Raw genomic sequence first — 21,671 nt, forward strand, 5'->3', positions numbered from 1 at the left:
CATGCCAACCCGGCCCAGCGCCCCATGGCCCTCCCTCGTCCGCTTGGGTTTGGGGCAGCACGAGGCCCGGGCGGGCGCGGAGACAGAGTGCAAGCAGCTGCGAGGGCCGCGGGGTACCCGCCGCGCGCTGGACCCTCGGTGTGCTGCGGCGAGGCGCGGCTCCCGCGCACGCGCTGGGCGCGGGCCCCCCACAGGCCCCGCGTGCACGCGTCGGTGGACACGAGGCCCGGCGGCCCCGGCAAGGCCCGCCCACCGCCGCCCGCTGGAGAAGACGCGCGCCCCCCGAGCGCGCCCCCGAGCTCGCGCGGCGGCGCCCGCCCCTCACACCTGCGGCGGACGGGGCGGGGCGGGGCGGGGCGGGGCGGGGCCGCGGCTGTCCCCGCCCACCGGCCGGAGCCCGGGAGTCCGGGCGGAACCAGGCAGCGGGGCCCGAGCGGCCGGCGGCGCAGCGCGGCGCAGACAATGGGAGCGGTGCGGACGGCGGCGGCGGCGGCGGTGGCAGCGCGGGCGGCGGCGGTTGCAGAGCTCCGGGCCCGGCGGGGACGGGAGGCCGCGCCATGAGCCCCGCAGCCGGGCGCCCCCCTGCGCCGCGCGCGGGCCGAGGCGAGCGGCTTCTGCGAGCCCCGGGCCCCGCCCTGGGGCTGGCGATGCGCTGCCAGGGCTGAGGATGATGGTAGATTGCCAGGTGAGTGCCCCGGCTCGGCCCCGGCCGCCCTCCCAGCCGGCGGGGGTGGAGGGAGGACCGCATGTCCCCGGCCCACACCCCATCCGGCGAGGAGGGAGCACGGCGCCGGGTCCACGCTGAGCGCGCGCTTACGCAGTTCCGCGTCCAACCCCTCCTGGTACAACTGGGAAACTGAGACCAGGAGAGCCGGGGACTGGCCCGGGGCGCGTGAGGTGAGGGGAGTCCGGAGAAGAAGAGAAGGTTCTGGCCTCCCAGGCCGGTGCTCAACACTCCCGTGGGGTTTCCAATGGGAATGAGAACCCCTAAGATCCTGGGGGACCCCGTTCACCCCCTCGCATCTGCAGCTGTTTCCTCTGAGCATCCCCATCCGCCCCCAGGTGCATACACACATGGACTTCACTGATGGGGGCCATGGGATGGGGTCGGAGGAGGAGTGGACACTGGAGAGGTGACAAGGGGCGAAAGAAGAACGGCATTGGAGGCAGTCATGGAGCAGGGACATCCAGTCTCCTGGGAGCATGCCCAGGACTCATCCATGGGGAGGAGAACCATGTCAGACTGGTGGCCAGGGGGTCCGAGAGGTGCTCAGGGGGCTACCCGGGCTGGGCACTTCCCCCAGGACACCTGGAGAGGACAGGCTCTGGGGTGCTGGGTATACCACTTTGGGCACCTGGACTATGAAGAGACCGACACCCCCCCCCCCAAGTTGGAGGGGCTACAGCACAAAAGGTCTCAGCTTACTCTTCTGTCCTTTGGGCTGTCGGGACAGAGTGTCCCTAGGGTCCCACAGGCTTGTGGAAGGGTCTGTTGGCTTTGGATCTCCATCCTGGACACACTGTGCTCACAACCCTGGGAAAGTGCTTTGTACTTCCTTGAGGTCCTTCAGAGGAGAGGACGGGGGAGCTTGGGCGGCCTGTGGGGCTGAGGACCTGGGGAGGCAGAACGTGGCAGAGCACTGACCACTGGTCTGGGTGCCAAGGTCAAGACCCTCCTTGCTGCGGCCTGAGGGGCCCCATTTGGAAAGGGTTCCAGAGTCAGTGTCCTGCCCAGGGTGAGGAGGCCTTAGGAATGCACCGATCTCGAGGACTGGAGAGAGAAATGAGGGACAGGGGGGGCTTCTGAAGCTCCTCACATCACCCCCAGAGCCCCCAGGTCCTGCTCCTTTTACCCTCTAGGGGCAGGGAGAGTCGCTGCCTTGACTACACCCAAACAAAGGTGTGTGTGTTGTTTTCTGGTTTTCCTGTGGGGCTGCCATGCTGGTGCTGACCACCAGGGGTCAGGCTGTGCCCACTGTGCTCAGGGAAGCCACCAGAGCAGGGAGGGGACACCCAGGGGTCATGCTGGGCGTCCCCTGCATCTCCCCCAACAGGCTCCTCGGGTTGGAGCCTCCACGTCCACCACGTGAGCTGCTCAGAGGCAGGAGGGGCTCTGACACCCTCTCGTGGACACATTCAGCTACCGTGCCCCTCACACTCACCCTAGCAGGGGCTGTGCGAGGCCTGGGGGGGGGAGGCTGGAAGGTCCCCAGGAGGGACCCTGTGCTCCAGGAGGTCCCAGCCCAGAGAGGGGGATGGACCAAAGCGCCAGAACAAATCCAGGTGAAAGGGAGGGGCGTGAAGGCAGGGGGGAGGGGGGCAGGCAGGGGCCCCTGGCGGGGGTCTCACAGCCTCCAGGGTGAGCGTGATGCTGGGAGCAGGGTGGGAGGAGCGGTCCTGCCCCGTCTGCGAGCAGTGTGCTGCGGGGGAGCCTCGGGGGCACAGAGGGTTTGGCCGAGAGGAGCTGGGAGAGAGCTGGACATCGCTCTGGAGGGAGGGGCGGGGCCAGACCCCAGCCTGCAGGGAGGGCCTCCTGGCTGTCTGTGCCGTGGGACCCACGGGCCTCCCAGGCACCTGCTCACCCTCCGAGAGCCAGAATCCCGACTCGGTGAGGAGCCCCTGCCTCCTGGTCCCTCAGAGGCCAGGGCTGCAGTCCCCACTCAGGCCCGACTGGGGCGGGCTCCGTCTCCAGGACCGTTGGCGGGTGTTGGCAGGAATCATCTGGGCAGTGTGTGGTGCAGAGAGATATTCCAGGGGGACGTCCTGTGGTCAGGCTGGATTCAAGGCGGGGAGCCTGAAGATGGCATGTAATCGGGCCTGACTCTATCAGGCCCTCTCACGCGCTCTGTCCTCACTGCCCTAGGTGACCTGCTGAGTCGCCATCAGTTTCCTGGGGCCCGGAATGCTGGCTTGGCTGCACTTGGCCAGGGTGGCCGAGGTCGGGGTTCGTCCTGGGGGAGAGGGTGTAATCCGTTTTTGTTGCTGCCATAACAAGGTACTACAAATTGGTATGACTTTGGCTCAAAAGAAATTTATTCTCTGTTGGTTCTGAAGGCAGAAAGTCCCAAATCAGGTGTCAGGAGTTCTCTGGGAGAGCTTCTAGATGTAGCTTCTAGAGCTACATCTTCCAACTTCTGGTGGTGCCAACCCCCCACAGCATTTCTGGACTCACAGGTGCGTTGCTCCAAACCCTGCCTCGGTCTTCACATAGCCTCCTCTGCGTGTGTGTGTCCAGTTTTCCCCTTTTTGTAAGGACACCTGTCACTGGGTGAGGCCCATCCTAACCCGGTGACTTGCAGGAAGACACCGTTTCCAAGTGAGGCTTATTCACGGGTGTTGGGTTTGCTTTCTGGAGACACAGTTCAACCCACAGTAGGAGCACTGGAGTGATTCTCACCCTGAAGACTAGGCACCCAGGTGCGCTGGGGGCTGGGGAGAGCAGTTGGGGTGTGGGGAACTCGCTGGTACCCCTCTGGGGCAGACCCCCCCCCCCCCGCCCCCAGCGCCAGCAGCGGGCTGTGGTGTGCCATCAGGAACAGCAGGTGGCGCCGTGACCCCCCCCTTTGCTGCTTCCCCAGCCCAGCTCCGCGCACCGCCCGGTAGACAAAGGTCTCACCTTCCAGTTGCGAGGAGACAACACTCAGCTGTAAACACAACAGCAGCATCGTCATTTCAGGGGTGACACACACCGCAGAGGAAGTCAAATAAGGTGGGGCCACACGGTAGTGACTCGGCGGTGCCCCGGAGGGGAGGCCCGGGAACCTAGCAGGGCCAGGCCCCCGCGGGTGGGGAGGCGGCATTTCCTTCTTCACCCACAAGCCAAGCTGTCCCTTCGCAGCCGTTTTCAGGGGCTCCTCGCAGGGCAGCTCTGGTTACCCTCTGTGGTTTCCTGGCAGCTCACCGGTTCCTGCCGGCCAGGGCGGCTGTGTCTGATGGCGGCACTTGGAAGCCAGCCATCCAGAGACCTTGCCCAAGGGACGGCAGCAGCTGCCTGAGCCCCCCCATCCCCGCTCACCTGGTGGGGTTCTGCCCCATCCTCCTACAAACTGGAGAGGGCCGCCTTGGGCTGAGGAGAGGGGCCCCGGGCTCCCCACGGGACAGTTGGGGCTTCTAGGGGCATCAGGGAAATGAAGCCAAGTGCCCAGCCTGCTCCTGGCCCCAGAAGTGGGGCAGTTTCTTACTGTAGCCCTGGGCACTCCCGGGTCCCAAGAGGCTGAGGCCGCTAGCCCTTGACCGTGGGTCACTGACTAATTCCCACAACGGATACTAACCAAGAACCTCTGCAGGGGTCGCCTTGGCGGAGAAGATGAGACCACGGCGACGAAATACAGGAATGGGGGGTGTAGGACAGAGAGTAGTCCTAGGAGAACGGCTGGGGACCTGGGGTCGGTCGCCACTTGGCCATCAGCAGCATGCCAGCCACTGGGCTGTGCCCTGCACAGTAACTCCCAGACCCTCCCCCACGTCCGCAGGTGCTGTGGGCAGCCGGCCTGTGGCGCCTTCCCTGAGCCTGGCCTTGGGCTGCGGTGTCGCATTGTATCCGCAACGTGGGTACCACTGCCGTCTGCATACACAGAAGGGGAAACTCAGGCACTGGACGGTGAACGGTCGCGGCAGGGCCGGTGGAAACATGTCCTAGTGTGCAGACAAGCCTGGGGAGGGGGTGCTGGGCCGAGGGGCTGGCACCACATTCCTTGTGATTCCAATGAACTTCCCATGTCAGGGCTGGACAGGCCCCGAGGTGATGGTTAACAGTGGGCGTGGAGACATAAACAGAGTTAATGAGCCCCTTTAGCCTCCCACTCCCCCCCCCCCCCCGGCCCTAATGAAGGCCTTGGGCTCTGCGCTCTGTGTTTTCTCAGTTCTGAGGTTTTGATCCTCCGAATCTTCGCTTAGGGTCGCTGCTGGGTGCGTCTCCGTGGGGTTGGGGCTGAGCTTCTGGAACTGAGACGTCTCCTCCCAGGGCAGCCGAGCCAGAGTGAGGAGGTGGAGAAGAGAGGGCATCCCCCGAAAATGACAAGCTCCAGAAGGAGGGAGAGTCCCCATGGCAACCTGCAACCTGGAGCCGTTGCCTGGCAACCGCGGGCCCCCAAACACTTGCAGGCAGGAAGGCTCAGGACTAGGGCTTTCCAGTGGCCTCAGTAGAGACCCTAGCTGTAGGGTCTGATCCACGGTCACCCACAGCCCCTGCCCTAGATCCTTCCTGAGGGAAACCCCAGTCTGCTTCTCCCTCCCCCTGACTCCACCCTGCCAGTCAGCCACCTTCTGTCATGCCGTCCCCCTAGCAACAGAAGCTACTTCCTGGATACCTGAGCCCCGTCGGTGGTCGGTGGTCGGTGGTGGCCGTGGTGGCGTGGTGTCAGAGTGTCAGAAAATGTAGGGTCAGAGGACACAGTAGATGAGCAGGCTGCCAGCCCGGGGAAGAAGCTGGGCTTGGGGTCCAGGGAGGGTGGAGCGGTTAGAGCCCCACAGTAGGGGACTCCGGTTCTGTCCGGGCCAGCTGAGGCTGACTAGCTCTGTCGACCTTGGCAAGTCGCCAACCTCAATTTCCCCATCTGTGGCCCCATCTTCCCCCATGCCTGTGTGTTCACCATTCGGTGCATGAACACTGGGCTATATATAAATCATGTCACTACTGGGGCTTTGGGGTGGTCTGGACCAGACTGGCCTCTGAGCTTGCTTCTCCATTGGCCTGCTTCACAGCCCCTGGGTGCCCGGGGGAGGCAGGTGACCTCACGGTTAAGGCCATTGGCTCGGAGGGGGACACCTGTGTCCGTATCCCAGTGCAATGCTTATTACCGAGTATCCTTGAATGGGCGCTGAAACCCCTGAGCCTTGCTTTTCCTCCCACTGTGAGCAAAGTGGAGAAGAAGGAACCCCAGCCTTGTGGGCTCTGTTAGGGCCCACTCTCGCTTATGGGCACTGACCCCGACCCTAGCAGTGAGCACGCAGACCAGATTGTCTCCACAGGGAGGGAGCAAGGAACCCCCTGCCTTGCCTTGGAATGGAGGAGAGAGGGGCTTTGGGGTTTAGACTGCCCTAGGGGGTGGATTTTGGAGCTGGGAAGCCTGTGAGGCCCAGGTACCCTCAGATGTTCGCTCTGGGAAGGGCAGTGATTCGTGGTCTCGTTGTGATCTCAGGGGTTCCCCAGTGCCCTCAGGGAACCAGGATTCTAGTCTGACCTTGACCATTCCTTCACTCTGTGGTCTGGGGCCATGACCCCGCCCTCTGAGCCTCCCAGGCACCCTCTGTCCAAAGGGGAGAGGACGTGCCCACCTCAGGCCTTGGGTGGCATCCTCTGCCCTGTGCCCGGCCCACACGTTGGATCTGGGGCGGCGGGGCTGGCTTCCATTGCTCCCGCGGCGCGTCTCTGCCCACTCTGGCCAGCCACCCCTCACTCGTGCGCGGCGGGAGGAGGGGCGGGGCGAGGGCGGTGCAGACAATGGCCCCGGGCCGGGCGTTGCCCGGAGCGAAGACCATGGTCGCTGCAGGCGGGGCGCAGGCCGACAGCAGGCGGCGCGCTCCTGTCCTCGGCTCCAGGCAGGGTGCAGCCCCTGCCCGAGTTCATGCTGGTGGTCCCGCCGAGCCTGCGGGCGGACGAGGTGAGCCTCAGCCAGGCTTGCAGCTGGGGAGGGGGACGGGGAAGGGCCACACGGTGGCGGATGATAGGATGTGGGAGCGCTATCCCCCGCCTGCCGGACCTGAGAGGGGTGGGGATCCCCTTGGGGCTGGAGAGCACCCGGGTTCTTCCCTCTTTCTGGGCTGGGATCAGGAATGCATTCCCTTGGGGAGGGCGGACCGTATCTTCTCTGCGTGCCACCTGGGGTTCCCGGTGTGCCCACCTGACCTGTGTGTGCGCTGCTGGGCTGGGGAGGCTGTGGTCGTGGCTTCTGAGTTCTGAGCCCAGAAACCTACCCACCACGTTGGGGATCCTGTGGCGTGCAGGCCTTCCTTTGTCCCCTGCGGTCCTCTGCCTGTAACCGCCGTCAAAGCCGGGAGGGCGGGACCAGGATGTTTAAGCCCTGGGAACCGCCACTACCTGAGCTGCCGCCCACTGCACCCGGCTGGGAGAGCGGAGCCGGCCTTGAAGCTCTCTGTCCTTAGCTCTCAGCATGCAGGAGGTCTAGGGGGAGAGAGAGCGCAGGCTTGGACTCTCAGGATCCCAGACTGGTGGTTCCCTCAACTCCCCCGTGGACTCAGGGATGCCCAGGTGTGTGAAATGCTCCGGAAGCCCCCGCTACCATCTGCAGCGCAAACCCCCCGCAGGTGGCAGGAAATGTCTCTTCCCCCTCGAGGAAGGCAGATGCTGGGGTGGCCCACCAGCTGTGAAGACAGGCGGTGTTGACTGCCCCTGGGGAGCAGGGGGCTGGCCTTGAGTCGAATCCACGTGGGTTTCTGGGGGGGGGAACCGCCCCCCCCCCCCCCCCGAGAAGCTGCGTAGATGGCCAGGCGCTACCTGAAGGCGAACTCCACCCGGATCACCTTCCCCCCTGGGGCCAGAGTTCTAGGGTGTGCTGCCCAGGAAGGTGCCCTGGGGTGCCCTTTGGCCCTCTGGTTGTTCAGGGCTGAAGTAGAAGGGTGAGGTCGTCCACCTGGCCTGAGGCACTGGGTGGCCAGACAGGTAGGTGACAGCTGCGGGCGGCAGAGCGAGGTGAGCGGCCGGGGAGGCAGGCAGCGCCCAGGGGAGAAAGGCCGAGCTGGCCGCTCCCCCGCTGGCCCCCACCCTGCAGCAGAGGACTGTATTTCCGCAGGATTTCAGGGAGTTTTCTACACAGCCACATGGGGCCAGGAGATCCTTGCACAAAGCACACGTCTCCCCCTTCCCTTCTCACCGGCCCTACCAGAAGCAGGCGTGGGGCAGGCCCTGAGGGAGCAGGCTCCCGGGTCTGGGGACCCAGGGTGGCCACCGTGTTCAGGCAGACGTGCGGGGTGTGGGGGTACATCCGAGGCTCCGGGGTACCGTGAGCAGTCCAGCACCTGCACGCAGGAGCCTCTCCATGCCTCCAGGGGACGGCGCGCACTGGAGTGACTCTGTGGCCACGTGTATCCTCCTGTGTGCCAACAGTGGGCGTGACAAGCCTAGTGGCAGTGGAGCGCGCCTGTGTGGGGAGGGACTCGTGTGGGGCGAGTGGAAACCATGACTGATTACGGGGTGGGGGAGAGGCAGCACACGCACGTGGGGCACGCCAGTGCCTGCGTGTGCGTGTGTTTGTGCCTTGCTTTTCCAAAGGACGGGGCCCAGGTTGTGACCACGAGGAGACCCGCGTGTTCCTGCCACCGTCCACTGGCCTGTTACCGGGTTTCTCGGCTGGGAAAGGGGTTAATAAGTGTACACAGCTCGTGTGGTTGAGTTGCCTGATGGCAACCTGGAGACCTGTATCGCCCTTGGAGGGTCCCCAGCACAAGGGGCATCTCGTAGACGTCTCCCTCGTAGGAGCATGTGGAGGCGGACAGGAGAGGCCCAGGGACCTTGCCAAAGAGGAGAAATCAGGGAAGGGCCAAAGTCGTGGTCTTGACCAAGGGTCAGTGGGGGACAGGAGGGGGACAAAGGCTGTGTCTCTGAAACTGTCACTCAGCCCCAAGGCCCTGACCACCCCCCTCCCCGCCCCCCGCTCCTCCGGGAAACTTCCCTGCCGGAAGAGGGAAGCAGGCCCCAGCCCGGCTGCCTCCTGGCCGCCAGCTGGAGCCCCAGATCCCTTCCAGAGCCCAGGGCAGCTCTGGAGGTCCCCCTCTGAAAGCAGAGACCTCCTTCCCAGGCCCCTGGGCCCCCACGTGCAGGCAGCGGGTGGGTGACGGCACCGGGCACACGGTGTCTCTAGCACAGCGGGCAGCCTCCTCACCACAAGGGCCCATTTGTCCCAACTCCCCGGCCCTGAAGCCCCAAGTGACCAGGCCCTGCTGGGCACAGGGGCCTGACTGTGGGCTCAGCTCCCCCCACCACCTTCCCCTCCTCAGCCCGCCCTGCCCATGCTGCATGGACCGGCTGCTTAGTCTGGGCCAGACCCCACGGCCGTGCCACCTCTACTTACCCAATGAGCGGAGACCCATTCCCCAAGCACTCCTGTCGTGCCAGGAATTTCCAAAGAAGCGAAAAGCCCAGGCTGAAGCAGAGCTGAGCCGCCCGCCTCCCCACCCTGCTGTCCTCCCACGGCAGGCTGGCTTCTGGGAACCTCCTGGCTCCTGCTTCCCAGAAAGCCTGGCTCGCCTCCAGCCTCTGCTCCCAGCCTCGCTCTCTGGAAAGCACTCGCATGGCAGGTTGGCAGAGAGGCGTGCCCTTCCCATGCCCTTCCTCCTTCCCATCCCTCGGGCTCCAGCCTTGCTGCCTCCTCCAGGAAGCTTCTCGGAGGATCTCCCCATGAGCAACGCGCGTGAGCCCCAAACTCTGAGTATTTTCCAATCTGGGGACTTTGAAACTGGAGGAACTGTGTGGACCGTCGAGCCTGCTGGTGCGTCCCGGGGATTTGTTGAGGGCCCGCTGTGTGCCTGGCTCTGTTGGGGGTCCCTGCCTGCACTCAAAGAGGTCATACCCCTTCCAGTTCTTAAGAGGGAAGAACCGAAAACACACTTAGAACACCAGTGCTCCTTCCACTCCTGTGACGGCAGCACGTGCGGGAGCAGCACAGTCACCCGCTTACCCGTGAGCGGCTGCGGGAAGGCGTCTCGGGCCCGGCAGCGTTCCGGCCCTGGCATGTGAGGGGAGCGGGACCCATGCAGCCCCCAGGGAGCTTACAGCCCACGTTGGGGGGATGTTTTTTTAATCCCCTTCGGGAGCCTTCCTCCTCATGGCACTTTCTAGCTCCCCCCAACCCACGTCCATCAAAGGACGCAGCAGGCTCAAGCCCTCTCACCCTATTCTGTGTTTTCTGCTCCAAAATATTCACCTTCTGACGCGCATTTTGCTTCTTATGCCCCCAGACCAGAAGGTGATTTTGACCCGTTTTGTTCCCTGGGATATCGCTGGCACCTGCCCCCGGCCTGACGCCTAGCAGGGGCTCAGGGTGCCCGTGTGGGCTGAGTGCTGGAGTTGTAGCCTAGGGCTTCTCTGGTCCGCGATGGGGATGCCACACGCCACTGCTGGTCCTCGGGGCCGTGGGGTGAACTGAAGTTCAGAGACTTTTACAGCAGTTCGAATTTGCTGGGAGGATTTTCTAGTGCATTTTCTGAAGGATTGGTTGTCCCTGACTCAGTGTCCCAGGCTGCTTCGGGGTCATGTGGGGCCCTATCCTAAGTGCTTCCATCCAGTACTTCAAACTTTTGGGGTGGAGGCCATCCCCGTGTGGAGGCCAGGACAGGGGTCAGCCAGTGGGAGGCCTGAAAGTCAGACGATGGGCTCACTGTCAAGATGGGCATGGGGGCAGGCCCCAGGGGGCAGGGAACTGTCCTCGCTGGCTCGGTGGTGCCCTTGGCAGGGCCGGAGCCTGCCGGGCAGGGCCTCGATTCGCGGAGCCTCAGCCTCTTGGCAACCCGTGTGACTCAGTGGGCTGGTAAAAAGGGCCGGCAGGCAGGCGGCCAGCACAGGGGAGCCCTGGGCAGCCGGTGAATCAGCAGCCGGAGCAGCCCACCAACCTCCCGCTGGGTTACCGTTCGGCCTGGAGTAGGGCCAGGCCTCAGCTGCCGAAATAGCCCCTCCTTGCCTTTCTCCCTGCCAGCTCTCCTGGCGGGGTTTCTTGTGACCCCACCATTCCAGGGGGTCCCCGGGTCTCCCCGGCCTGGAGCAGGGGAAGGGGCCTTCCTCTGGCCCCTCTTGGCCCTTTTATAAGCAGTGCCCACAGAAGGGCACCGGGAGGCTAGGATCTCGCTCACCTCTTACTGTATAGAGCCGGGAGCGGCTGAGAGCCCAGCCTCCAAGCCAGGCTGCCGTGTGACTTGGGGTGAGTTTGCTGCGTCTCCAGGCTCCTGTCCCTGAGCTCACGCCCTGAGCTCCGGTCCTGGCCTCTCACGTCGTGACTCTTAAATTATATCCACGCGGGCACATCAGTGAATGGTAGAAATATTAGGGGGAGGGGCGGTCATCGATTCCAGCTTAGACACTGCGTTGCGGGGGGGGGAGGGGAGATGCCAGGGGACATCAGAATCAGAATCCCAAGCTGGGTGTCATACTGGGGGGCAGACCTCTCCCCCGCTGCCGACAGGGACCCAGCAGCCCCAAGCCAGCCTCTGCTGCCAGGAGCAGATCCATGTGTGACCTTGAACCCAGTCCAGAGCAGAGGAAATTGAGCTGCCTTCGGGGCCAGACAGGACAAGGCATGCACCTGGCCTTGGAATGGACCCCCTGTGCCTCCTTGGGCTAGTGGTTTGCCCTCTCTGGGCCTTGATCTTGAGGTGATTGCTGGGGCTGTATCTGTTTGACAGATGCTTCGTGGAAGAGTGCTTTGCCCCTGTCAGGGACCCCCAGAGACAGGGCCAGGCTGGGCTCGTGGGGGCCGAGGGGATGGTAGGAGCTGTGTGTGTGTGCCTCCAAGGCATCTAAGTGTGGGCAAGCCTTCGCCTTTGGCTGCAGGCAGCGGTGTTTACAGGGCCCTGGGTCCTGGGCCTCTCTCACAGCTGAAGGGGGGGAGAGCCAGAGTAGGTGCACCCCAGTTCTAAGCCCTTTCCCGGCTGTAGGGGCTGGTCTCCCGCATGCAAAGCTGCAGCGTCACCTGACCCAGCAGAGCCTGAATGGCAGTGGCCGCAGGTCCCCAGAGATGAGGGGGCGGGGAGCTGGGCTGCCCCACGCCCCTGGCGGGACCCTGAGTTGGGTCAGGAGGCTGCAGGAAAGAGGAGCCGAAGCCAGGCAGGCCTCTCCTATCTGCTTCCTGGACAGGATGTTGTGCCGGGTAAACAGCTTAGAGAAGAGTCACTGCTCTGGCTCTGAGTCACAGCTCCTAGCGACAGCCACTAGTGTTTATAAACAATGTGCTTTGTACCCACCAGAGCCTGTCCCCCGGAGCCCGCAGGGGGTTCCCCCAGATGTGGAATGCAGCAGCCCACCCAGGAATCTGTCCCCCGCCGGAGGGCTTGGGTCTGGGTGGCGAGGAGCGGTGGCGCGTCTGTACACGCATGCGGGTTCAGGAGTGGGGGTTCGCTACGTCTGGGCTTGTGTGTGGCTGCCCGGTGCATTTTCCTAGAGCCATCTGGTATGGCGGGCAGGGCCGAGGACTGTGGGCAGGTCCCAAGACCTGGGGTTCCGGGACAAGCGTCTCAGGGATGGTGCGAGTGTTCCCCCATGTCCAGTAGCTGCACAGGAGAAGCTTGTGTGTGCTTGGTCGGGGGGGGGGGGGGGCCCCCGTAGGGGGCAACGTGGTGGGAGTCCAGGGGGGGCCCCCCCCCCCCCCCCGGTCCCCAGCCCCCAGAGCCCTGGCGCTCCGGGGCTGGTCTTTGGTTCCAGGCAGTGACAGTGACTCGGGGCACCATGTGGTGACACCAGACTGGCAGGGAACAAAGGCGTCTCTGCTCTCCCCCTCTTGGCTGGGGGGAGGGGTGGACGCGCCCCGCTCCGCCCCACCCCTCCCTTGCCCCGCCTCCTCAGGGCTCCTGCTCTCCTGGCCTCTAGCTGACAGCTGGTCTCCTGCAGTGGTTGCCTGGGCCTTCCCGGTCAGCCGGGCCCCAGTGAGCTCTGCCCCTGCAGAGCTCCTGAAGGACTCGCTCGAGACTGGGTCCTGAGGCCAGAATGTTCGGTGGTGGGGGCCTGGGGTGGGGGCAGGTCAGGGTACCCAGTGTGGATGGCTGGGGATCTCTGGACAAGGGCACAGAGAGCCTTGTTTGACACTCAGGAGCCATGGAAAGAGCGATGGTCCCTCACCAGGGGCCCGGTCCCCAGGAAACGCCCAACAGATACACCTAAGGGGCAGCCCGGTTCCCTGTTGGTTCCCACCCTGGACACATGCTTCCTCTAAGGGCCTCTCCCACACCCCCGGGCACATTCGCCCAGCTAGAAGCACTTTCCCGTCCACTGACCCCATCCGCAGCACCGGGCTCAGGGGCGCACCTTGCACTGAGGAGGTCAAGCCTCAGAAAAGGCCCTCCCTCCCCTCAATTCATCTGGAGCCCCCAGAGGCACGGGCGAGCTTGCCGGTACCCACAGGGCCGGCAGGCTGCGTCAAGCGATGCCCGAGGTCCCGCAGCTAGGGGACAGCCTCTGCGCCCCGGGGCCGACTCCCTCCTTGGAGCCTCCAGCCCGGCTGCACCCTGGCCTCTGTTTGCTGCTGGGAGACAGTGAGCATTTCTGAGATCTCCACTGGGATCCAGCGGCGGGGCCCACACGCTAGCCCTGCACGGGCCTCACATTGCGGTTTGGCGCTCGCTCTGGGAGACGGAGCCAGCAACATCTGTTGAGTGTTCATTACGTGCCAGTGCCGGAGCAGGCTCTTGACCGTGGGAGTGATCAGGATGCACATTGCCGAATCCCCAGGCACCCTTGGGCCGATTTTACAGATGAGGAAACTGAGTCAGTATGAAATGCTAAGTCAGTGGCCCAGGGGCTCAGGGTGGGCTGATTCAGAGCCCGGTTGCCTCTGCTGTGTCTCCCAGGTCAGAGTTAAGCGTCACCGTGTGCAGGAGGCCACAGTGGCTGGGGGGGGGGACCCCCACCACCCCCTTCACCCCCACCCTCTCCCACGTAGAGGCTGAAGGCAGGGAGGACTTGGGATTCTCTTGCGGGCAGCGGGACAGAAGCTGTTGGAGGGATTTTACTGCGTGGGGAGCCGGTCTTGGGCTGTAGGCACAAGGGTGGCATGAGGGGGGCATGTTCCACCAGGAACCTTCAGCTCAGTTTCTCCGATGCCCACCCAGCCCCCCAATCCTGGGATGCCCATGTCCCCAGGGAGTCCTAACTTGTGCTCACAGAGATTCTTTCTTCTCTATAAGAAATATCCTCTGGAGCCCAGTGATGAGAATTCCAGGTCAAGAGAGACCGTGAAGCTGGGGTGGGGAAGAGTTTGTGTTTGAAAAACCTGCGCATCTCTCACGCCCACCCCCACATCCATAACAGTTCAGGAAACTGAGGCTCGGAGAGAAGAGGAACCTGCAGGTCCCATGGGAAGGCAGGGTGGGCGGGGACAGGAACCCAGTCGGGCTTGGAGCGGCCCTCTCCGCCGGGTCCCCTGCACCCCACAAAGCCACCGGAAGAGGATGTGAAACTCAGAAAGGCAGAGCGAGTGCTGGCGGGGCTCCGTGTCGGAGCGGCATGGTGGGCTCCAGCACCCCCGGGGTAGGCAGGGGACCTGATGTGCCTCCAGGCCGGCTCCGGAGCCCCTGCACCACCCTCTTTGCTCCCAGCCCCCGTGGCACCCTGGCAGCCAGGAGCAGGACATCCACCCGGCCAGGGTCCTAGCAGGGTAAGGAAGCCACCGTGCCTCTCAGCCTCTGTCTTTGCCCTGAGACCTCTGGGTCTGGGGATTCAGGCTCTGAACACTGGTGGAAGGAGCGTCTGGGCATTCTGTGGGGATGCAGACAGGTGCCAGTCTTGGATTCCCCCTGTGAGATCTCAGGCAAGTCCTTGCTTCCCTGGGGCCTCAGTTTTTCCATCTGTCAAGTGGGTGTATTGGACTCGATCCGTGGTTTCCAATGGCTGATGTGCAGCCAAATGGGAAAAATGGGCAGAAAATCGTGAGCTTTTCTTAAACCAAATGCCTCCTTTTAACTGCTGCTAAACGAATGGTGTTTCTGACAGTGTGTCCTCCTAGATACCTTTTGGTGGTGCCTTTTCTGGAATAATGGTGATGATGTTTGGTTTCTGGCTTTTTTACTACCCTGCTTGGCAGGAGAGGCAGTTGGCAACCTCGGTTCGTCCTTACAGTTTAAAATGAGATCTTACGCCCAGGAGCCAGGGCAGAGACGCTCGAAGGGAGAGTGCCGGGAAGGCTTCGGGAATGAAGCGGTAGCTTGGCATGGGCGGGGTCCTCCGTGCCCCCCCCCGATGGCACCGCGCCCAGCTCACAGCTGCCTGGTAGCCCCATGGGCCGAGCCCTGTTTTGATCTCGGTGACTTGTACCTGCTGCCTTTCTAGCTCTGGGAGAAGGTTTCCCGGCAGGCAGTGGGAATGGGGATGGGGCCTTGGGGTCCTGGGGAGACAGCGGGGCCCACCCGAGGACCTGGTCTGAGCTGGAGCTGCTGGGCCAGCTCAGGACAGAGCCTCGTGCCCCCGGCCTTGGCAGGCCTGTGGCCTGGTCCCAGCGGGGATTCCTGGCCCTGCCCGTCATGGGCCCGTCATGGGAGCAGGTATGACAGCCACGCCGATGACACCAGGCCTAGGCACTCGGGCGCCCGAGCCACCGGGGCAGGCAGGCACACAGACGGGCAGACTGGCAGAGGGCCTCCGCAGGAGCTCAACCCCTGCCTGGCTCCCGTGCCACCATGGCCCGGGAAGCCGGGCCCACTGCCCCCAGGGCCAGGAAGGGCTGGGTGTTCTTTGCCTGTGTCTCTGTGGTGACGGCCAGGCGCAGGGCCACCGCCCACCGCACCACTCTCCAAAGCCCCACACGTTGGCCGGCACCTGTGCCAGCAGCAGCCACCGAGGTGAGTTTCTGGGGCAACTTGCGCTTCTGCTGGGAGGCCGGGGGGGTCCCAGCCAGTTCCGAGGCCCGGGAAGTGGTTCCCGACCGCCACCCCTCCCTCCCTCAGAACTGGTTGAAGGAGCCTGGTGGGAAGCCAGCAGGTGTCCTCAGCCCCCATCCGGGTGTGAGAGGAGTGGGCACCGTGAACCCCGGCCCAGGCCGGCCTATTGACCTGCCCCCCGCCTGGGCGGCCGCTGCCGGGTGGCCGTGGGTTGTCCTAGCAGTTCCTGGTCCTTTGGTGCTTCTCAGATTTCCAAGGGCTCTGTGCGTTGTTTTATTGTCTGCTCTCCTGAGATCCAGGCGATGACAGTATTAGTATCTTCCCATTTTCCTGATGGAGAAACTGAGGCAGGAAGGTGCAGAGCAGGGACTTGAGCACAAATCCAGGCTCCAGGTCTTAAGAGAGAACTTTCCAAACCTACAGGTCCCCTCCTCGGTGTATGTGCCATGCTCCTCGGACGCAGGCTCCGCAAGGGACGGGACCCCCGCCTCCGCTCGCCCACTGTCCTCTCTCCGCCACGCTGTGTTTCAGGCTCTTGCATTTCCCTCTGTCTGTGTCCCCTTCTGCTTCTTTCTCCTTTCCTCCCGTCACCTCCAGCCGTCACACGGCAGATGGGCGGCTCGCAGAAGTGTCAGGTGTCCATGGTCCCTGGGGCGTTGGGCACTGAGCAGTCCAGGAGTGGCGGCGGCATTGTCAGGGTGGCCCCCGTCCCCCCTCTGTGGATGGCGTTTATCATGGTGAACAGGCTGCACTGTGTTCCTCTGAGTAACGCCACACACACCCTGGGAGTTGGGGTCGGGGTGGGCGGGTGAGCACCCACTTCCACGGGAGGCCAGCGAGGCCCCAGAGCAAGCCCAAGGCCGATCCGGGGCCCATGGGATGCCAGTCCCGGGCCGTTTCCACGGCTCCAGGCATTGATGTATTTTGTTCTCGTTGCCCCCGGGACAGTAACGCCCTGTGAGATCAGAGATTGGGGGTGATAATTACGTCACATCCCTCCACCCAGGATGGACTCCTGGGGGTTTGGACGCCTCATTTTCTGCCTCCTGACCAACTCCGAGCTCGCCCTCGGGCCTGTGGGAAAGCCCCCTCCCCCCCAAGGAGGAGGAGGAGGAAGAGAAGGAGGCCCCTGGAAGTTCCCAGGAACCCGGAGACAGAGACGGAGGGGGTGGGGCTCAGCCCACGCTCTGGGCCCAGGTGTCCCAGCCCCTGCCGCGGTGTGTGCTCACCCGCCCACAGCAGGCCAGCCCAGGAGCCAGGCAGGCCAGGAATGGTGACGCTGACATAAGGAAGTGACCCAGGAGCCCGGACAGGCTACACCCTCTTCGTGTGCTCCTCGGGATCTAAATATAGCCCACAAAGGACAGACAGGGGCCCTCCACCTGCCCAGAGGGAGGTGAAAGGTCTTCCCCCGAGGCCTGACCCAAGTCTGGGTGGCCACCAGCGCCCTCTGTGGCCTTGGCCCAGCCCAGGTGGGAGGAGGTGATGAGCAGGACCTGTGGCCCCGTGGCGGCTCCAACTCCTCCCCAGCACTGCGGCCGGGCCCAAACCCCATGCCCCGGGACCCTGTGCCACGGCGGAGCTGGTCTAGAGTGGAAGGACAGCAGCACGTAGGGGTCACCTGTCACGTACTGGGATGGGTGGCAGGTGGGAAGCACGGGCCCGGCAGGAGACCGGGGCTGGCTCGAGGCTCCAGGGATCGAAGCAGTTCTGTGGGAGCCTGGTGGGGCGCTGTGAGGGGCCCCAGATGGAAGCCAGAGCCACTCCAAGCAGTCGGTCTTTTGCCCTGAAGGTGGTGGGGGCACTTTTGAAGGGTCGAGACCCCTCTGACTGCCATGCGTCTGGGGGAGCAATGGTGTGTTGGAAGCAGGAAGGAGACGGGGCCCCAGAGGTTTGGCCTCCGTACCCCTCTCCCTTCAACTGCTGCTCGGGGAGCCTCCCAGCCAGGCAGTGATGGAAGGCCCGATGGGGCCCGAGCCTTGCCCAAAGGAGACCGCTGCCGGTCAGCTCCCGCCCAGCCTCCCGTGGCTCGGGAACACAGACCCCAGGTGACCGAATGGTCTGAAGTTACAGGAGAAGCAAGAAAGTGGATTTTTATATGAAATCACCTGACCTTTACTGTTGGCTCAAAAATTTTAAAATACTTTGCGAGCCAAACAACACACACGCGTGGGCTGGATGTGGCCTGCTTCCAGCCCCTGACTTGTCAGTTCTCAGCCCGTCTTGGAAGCTTCCTCTGCAGGGAGCATCCTGGCCCCAGAACGGTCTGTACAGCATAGCGCAGTTCTCGGGGCACCTTGTGACCCCCGAGGAAGGGCAGGTGCACTCCCCAGGGAAAGGCTGGGAACCTGGGACCGCTGGGGGTGGGGCGAGCTGTGAGCAGGATGAGGGATGAACGGAGGGCCCCACGTCCAATAACCCCACACCTTCTACAGTACTTTGTGGCGCTTCTCCCAGCAGACCCTCCAACGGCAGGGGCAGTCACCTTGGTTTTCACTCACCAATATCACCAGGCTGCCTCCAGCCGCAGGTGAGCCGTAGGGCTCAGTTTCCCAGCACCCACAGCCATGGCCTCCAAAGGGAAGCCCGCAGCCTTATTTGTTGTGACTATGCTCAGGGGGCCCCTAGGCGTGGGGCGAGCCAGGCACATGGATAGTGAGGAAGCTGGCCGGGTGTGCACTGCCGTGACCTGGGGTCTGGGGATTGTTGCACTCCCTCAGTGGCTGCTGGGAGCCTCAGGAACCTCAACGGTGAGGCTCAAACTCTGTCCTTTTTCCTTTTTTAATTTCTATCATGGCAACTTCCAACTAGACAGAAGAGTGGGGAAGTACATCAATACATCCCAGCCGTACCGCTCCCCGGTGTTCCAGGACACTCTGGGGTCCGCTCACCACCCACCGCCCCAATGTCCCGCGTCCCCTACGGCAGATGCTGTTTGCACAGATCCCAGGCACACAAATTCCAGTATGTCCCTCTAGTCGGCACTGCATTGCCACGATCATGCCCGGACGGCGATACTGAGTATCACCCAACATCCAGCAATGTTCAAATAATCTCGATCGTCCCTTGGGTTTGGTGGTTTTTTTTTTTTTAATAGTTGCCCTGTTCAAATTACCATCCAAGTTGATCCGGTGTTGCATCTCGTGACGTCTCTTACCTTTCTTTCAGTCTACGGCTTCCCCTTTGTTTATTTTTTCTCCTGGAACGAATTTGTTGAAGAAACTGGGTGGTTTGTCCCATAGAGATTCCTACCGTCTGGGATTTATGGACTGTCTCCTCCCGGTGTGTTTAAAAGGCAGCAGCGCAGCCCCCTCCCACCTCCCCCATAATTCCCCCAAATGGAAGTTACATGCACAAAGCTGGTGGGGTTCGCGGTTGGCTTTTGGCAAGAACACTTCATGGATGACTTTGTTCTTCAGGTAGCACCTACCGCCCTGGGCCCCTCTTTTGGGCTGCCCCTGCCCGTGGTAAGGGGTCTGCCCCACAGCTTTGGGGCAGGATCATGAAGGGAAGTGCGTCACGGCTCAGGAGAGGGTCTCGCAAGCCGCTGGCGCCCCGTGAGCCCCGTGAACCGCAGCCCCAGTCACTGACCGCGTGGAGCGGAGTCATGGGGACCCCGAGCACCTGTGTGGGGGCTTTACCGCTTACCTCCTTAGTCATGCTCCCTTTACGCAGGAGAAAGCAGCCTCGGAGGTGCGGTGATTTGCCCGGGGAAGGGGGGTCCCACAGTGAGAAAAGGCTGGTAGCTCGGCTTCAAACCCAGGCGTCTCGGTGTGCAAGCCTGCCCTCAGCCACACCAGCACTCTGGGAACTGAGACGTGTGCAGTGTGCACACAGCTGGAGCCGTGAGCAGGCTTGCCAGGAGCCCAGAGGAGAGCCCCCAAAGTGTATGGGGGGGCCGCGGCAGAAGGACTGGTTGAGTAAAGGCTACGCCGTCCTGCCCCCTCCCCGTGGATAATGTGCAGGTAACCTGGGATGGGGGGGCAGCCCAGCCAGTTGTGTTGGGGGCGGGGCGGGGGCTGGAATTCCCCCTCCTCACCACCCCAGCCCACCTGGACCCTTCAGGCCCCGGACCCGGACCTTCAGGGTTGGAGAGGTGGGGACAGCCGGTGCATTCCTCCAGTCCTCGGGAGTCACTTGGCCTGCACCTACCCTTTTCCAGGCAGTAAAATGGGCTTGAGCTTGCATCCAAGGGCCCTCCCTGGGAGAAGGAGATAAAGAGAGCAGAGCAGAGGGAGATAAGTGAGCACGGGCAGGTGCTGAATTCCCTCCAAATTCCCAGAGGCGGAAAACTTGGCCCCAGGAGAAGGAGTGGGAAAAGGAGCTTCTAGCCAGAGGGCGGTGGCCCTTGGCCAGGTCACCTTTCTGTTGCTCCATGAGGAGCTCCTTCCTCCAACTGTGCCTCCCAACTGGCCCTCCCTGGGGGCAGAGCCCAGAAGCTTCCAAAACAGCCTCCCCAACTAAATCTACTCATCTTGCTAAAAAAAACAAAACAAAAACCAAATAGCATTTATTACATGTGCATGATTATTACAGTATTGTAGAAAAATTAGAAAACTCTGGAAGTGAAAAGAAAAAAATGTGCAGTGCTGTTCAGAAATAACTACCGTCACTCTTGCAGAGGAGGTCCCTCTGGTCGAATGCATGTGTGCAACGTCTGGTCTGAAAGCATGCTCGGCAGCCTGGTTTCCCTACTCCCTGGTTACATACACCACGCTCGTGGCTCTCCGGGTGCACAGGGGCACCGAGGGTCCTGTGAGTTGGCCCAGGGCAGAGCTGTAATCCTCCCTTCCGTGAATATGCTTGTACAGGGACCCATGTCAGTGCCTCTGATTGCGTTGGCCTTAGGGGGAATTCCTGAGTGGATCATTGAGTCCAAGGGCAAGAGGATTTTTAACGCCCTTAATAGAAAGTGCCAGGTTGTCTTCTACCTGTCTTTGTCAAGGCCTTGCTTCCTGGCTGGAGGGTGCTCAAGCTCCCCGTGTGGAGAGCTGAGGCTTGGCACACAGCGGGCGCACACAACCGCTCCTGCTCTCTCGTTTTACAAATAGAGAAACTGAGGCCCAATAGTAGGAGACCGGTTCTGGGGACATTGGTAGCATTGCCAGGGTTGCTCGCAGCAAGGGCTGGGGCTCTTTGAGGGCTGAGGCCAGAGGCCAGGCAAGGCCCCAGCAGTGGGTTAGGTGTGCAAGACGGTCCTACTGATTTATGCCTGTAAATACCCTCGTGAGGGGCGCCTGGGTGGCTCAGTGGTTGAGGCCTCTGCCTTCGGCTCAGGTCATGATCCCACGGTCCTGGGATCGAGCCCCACATCGGGCTCTCTGCTCAGCAGGGAGCCTGCTTCCTCCCCTCTCTCTGCCTGCCTCTCTGCCTACTTGTGATCTCTGTCTGTCAAATAACTAAATAAAAATCTTTAAAAATAAATAAATAAATACCCTCTTGACCCGGCTGTTAAGTCCAGCCTCCCTCTAGACCTCACAGGCTTCTAGAAGGTGTAGCTGGGGCTCCCTAGCCCTGCAGCCTGACTCCCACCCTCACACTGCCCTGAGATCTTGACCACTCAAGTCTCCAGTGGCCCCAGCCGACCAGCCAAGTGACCGGTGCTCCAGCCGGCAGTCGTCCCTCTGGACCCCTTACCTTCTTGAAGGTCTAGAAGGCCCCAGCCCGGTGGCATCTGTCGTGTTCTGCCCCCGCCCCGCCTCCTTGACAGCTCTTCCACCTCCGTTCTGCTCCTACCTGCTCCCGGGCACGACCAGGGGCACGACCATGGGGCTAAAAGGCAGTACTGCAGACAAGGGTAGGGCTTCTCCCCAAACACACACAGCAGGGAGGGCTTTCACGAGCACGCGTGCGCCCAGCTCACAGCCGGGCGCAGGCACCAGCCGGCCAGGGCCCTGCATCAGTTCCCGGGTGTGACCAGGCTCAGAGAGGTAAAGCAATTGATCCAAGGCCACCGAGCTAAACTTCACTGGGAACCGTGGGAGCCAGTTCTGACACCAGGGCCGCGCGACACAGGCACCGCACCCACGCAGGGTGTCTCACCGCGGGCCCCCGCCCCCCCGCAGCACGCACAGCACGTGCGCTCCGGGGCTGGCCCTCCAGCCGGCTGGCAGGGGCGCGCGCGCGCGCGCACACGC

General features: G+C 62.8%; 1 protein-coding gene and 1 long non-coding RNA gene across 9 annotated transcripts in view; one reads left to right on the forward strand and one right to left on the reverse strand.

Moving 5' to 3' along the window:
- Positions 1-3,015: 3,015 nt before the first annotated feature.
- LOC132024289 (uncharacterized) lies at positions 3,016-9,159 on the reverse strand. Of its 8 annotated transcripts, none has more exons than XR_009406220.1 (6): positions 9,030-9,159; positions 7,842-8,099; positions 6,916-7,123; positions 6,277-6,587; positions 3,617-4,725; positions 3,016-3,429 (listed from the first exon to the last, which is right to left on the reverse strand). It is a non-coding gene; the product is annotated as an uncharacterized LOC132024289 (long non-coding RNA). The 8 variants fall into 8 exon arrangements; XR_009406216.1 differs by having other exon boundaries at positions 3,617-5,432; XR_009406218.1 differs by having other exon boundaries at positions 3,617-3,907; positions 4,272-6,587.
- A 6,159-nt stretch (positions 9,160-15,318) lies between these two features.
- RALGDS (ral guanine nucleotide dissociation stimulator) overlaps positions 15,319-21,671 on the forward strand; it is a 28,340-nt gene continuing 21,987 nt past the window's right edge. The window contains exon 1 of the mRNA XM_059410431.1: positions 15,319-15,495. Within this exon, the coding sequence (XP_059266414.1) occupies positions 15,334-15,495 (162 nt within the window). The 5' untranslated portion in view covers positions 15,319-15,333. The remainder of the gene's footprint in view (positions 15,496-21,671) is intronic.

This window comes from Mustela nigripes, chromosome 9 (genome assembly GCF_022355385.1).
Source record: "Mustela nigripes isolate SB6536 chromosome 9, MUSNIG.SB6536, whole genome shotgun sequence".
Taxonomy (NCBI): domain Eukaryota; kingdom Metazoa; phylum Chordata; class Mammalia; order Carnivora; family Mustelidae; genus Mustela; species Mustela nigripes.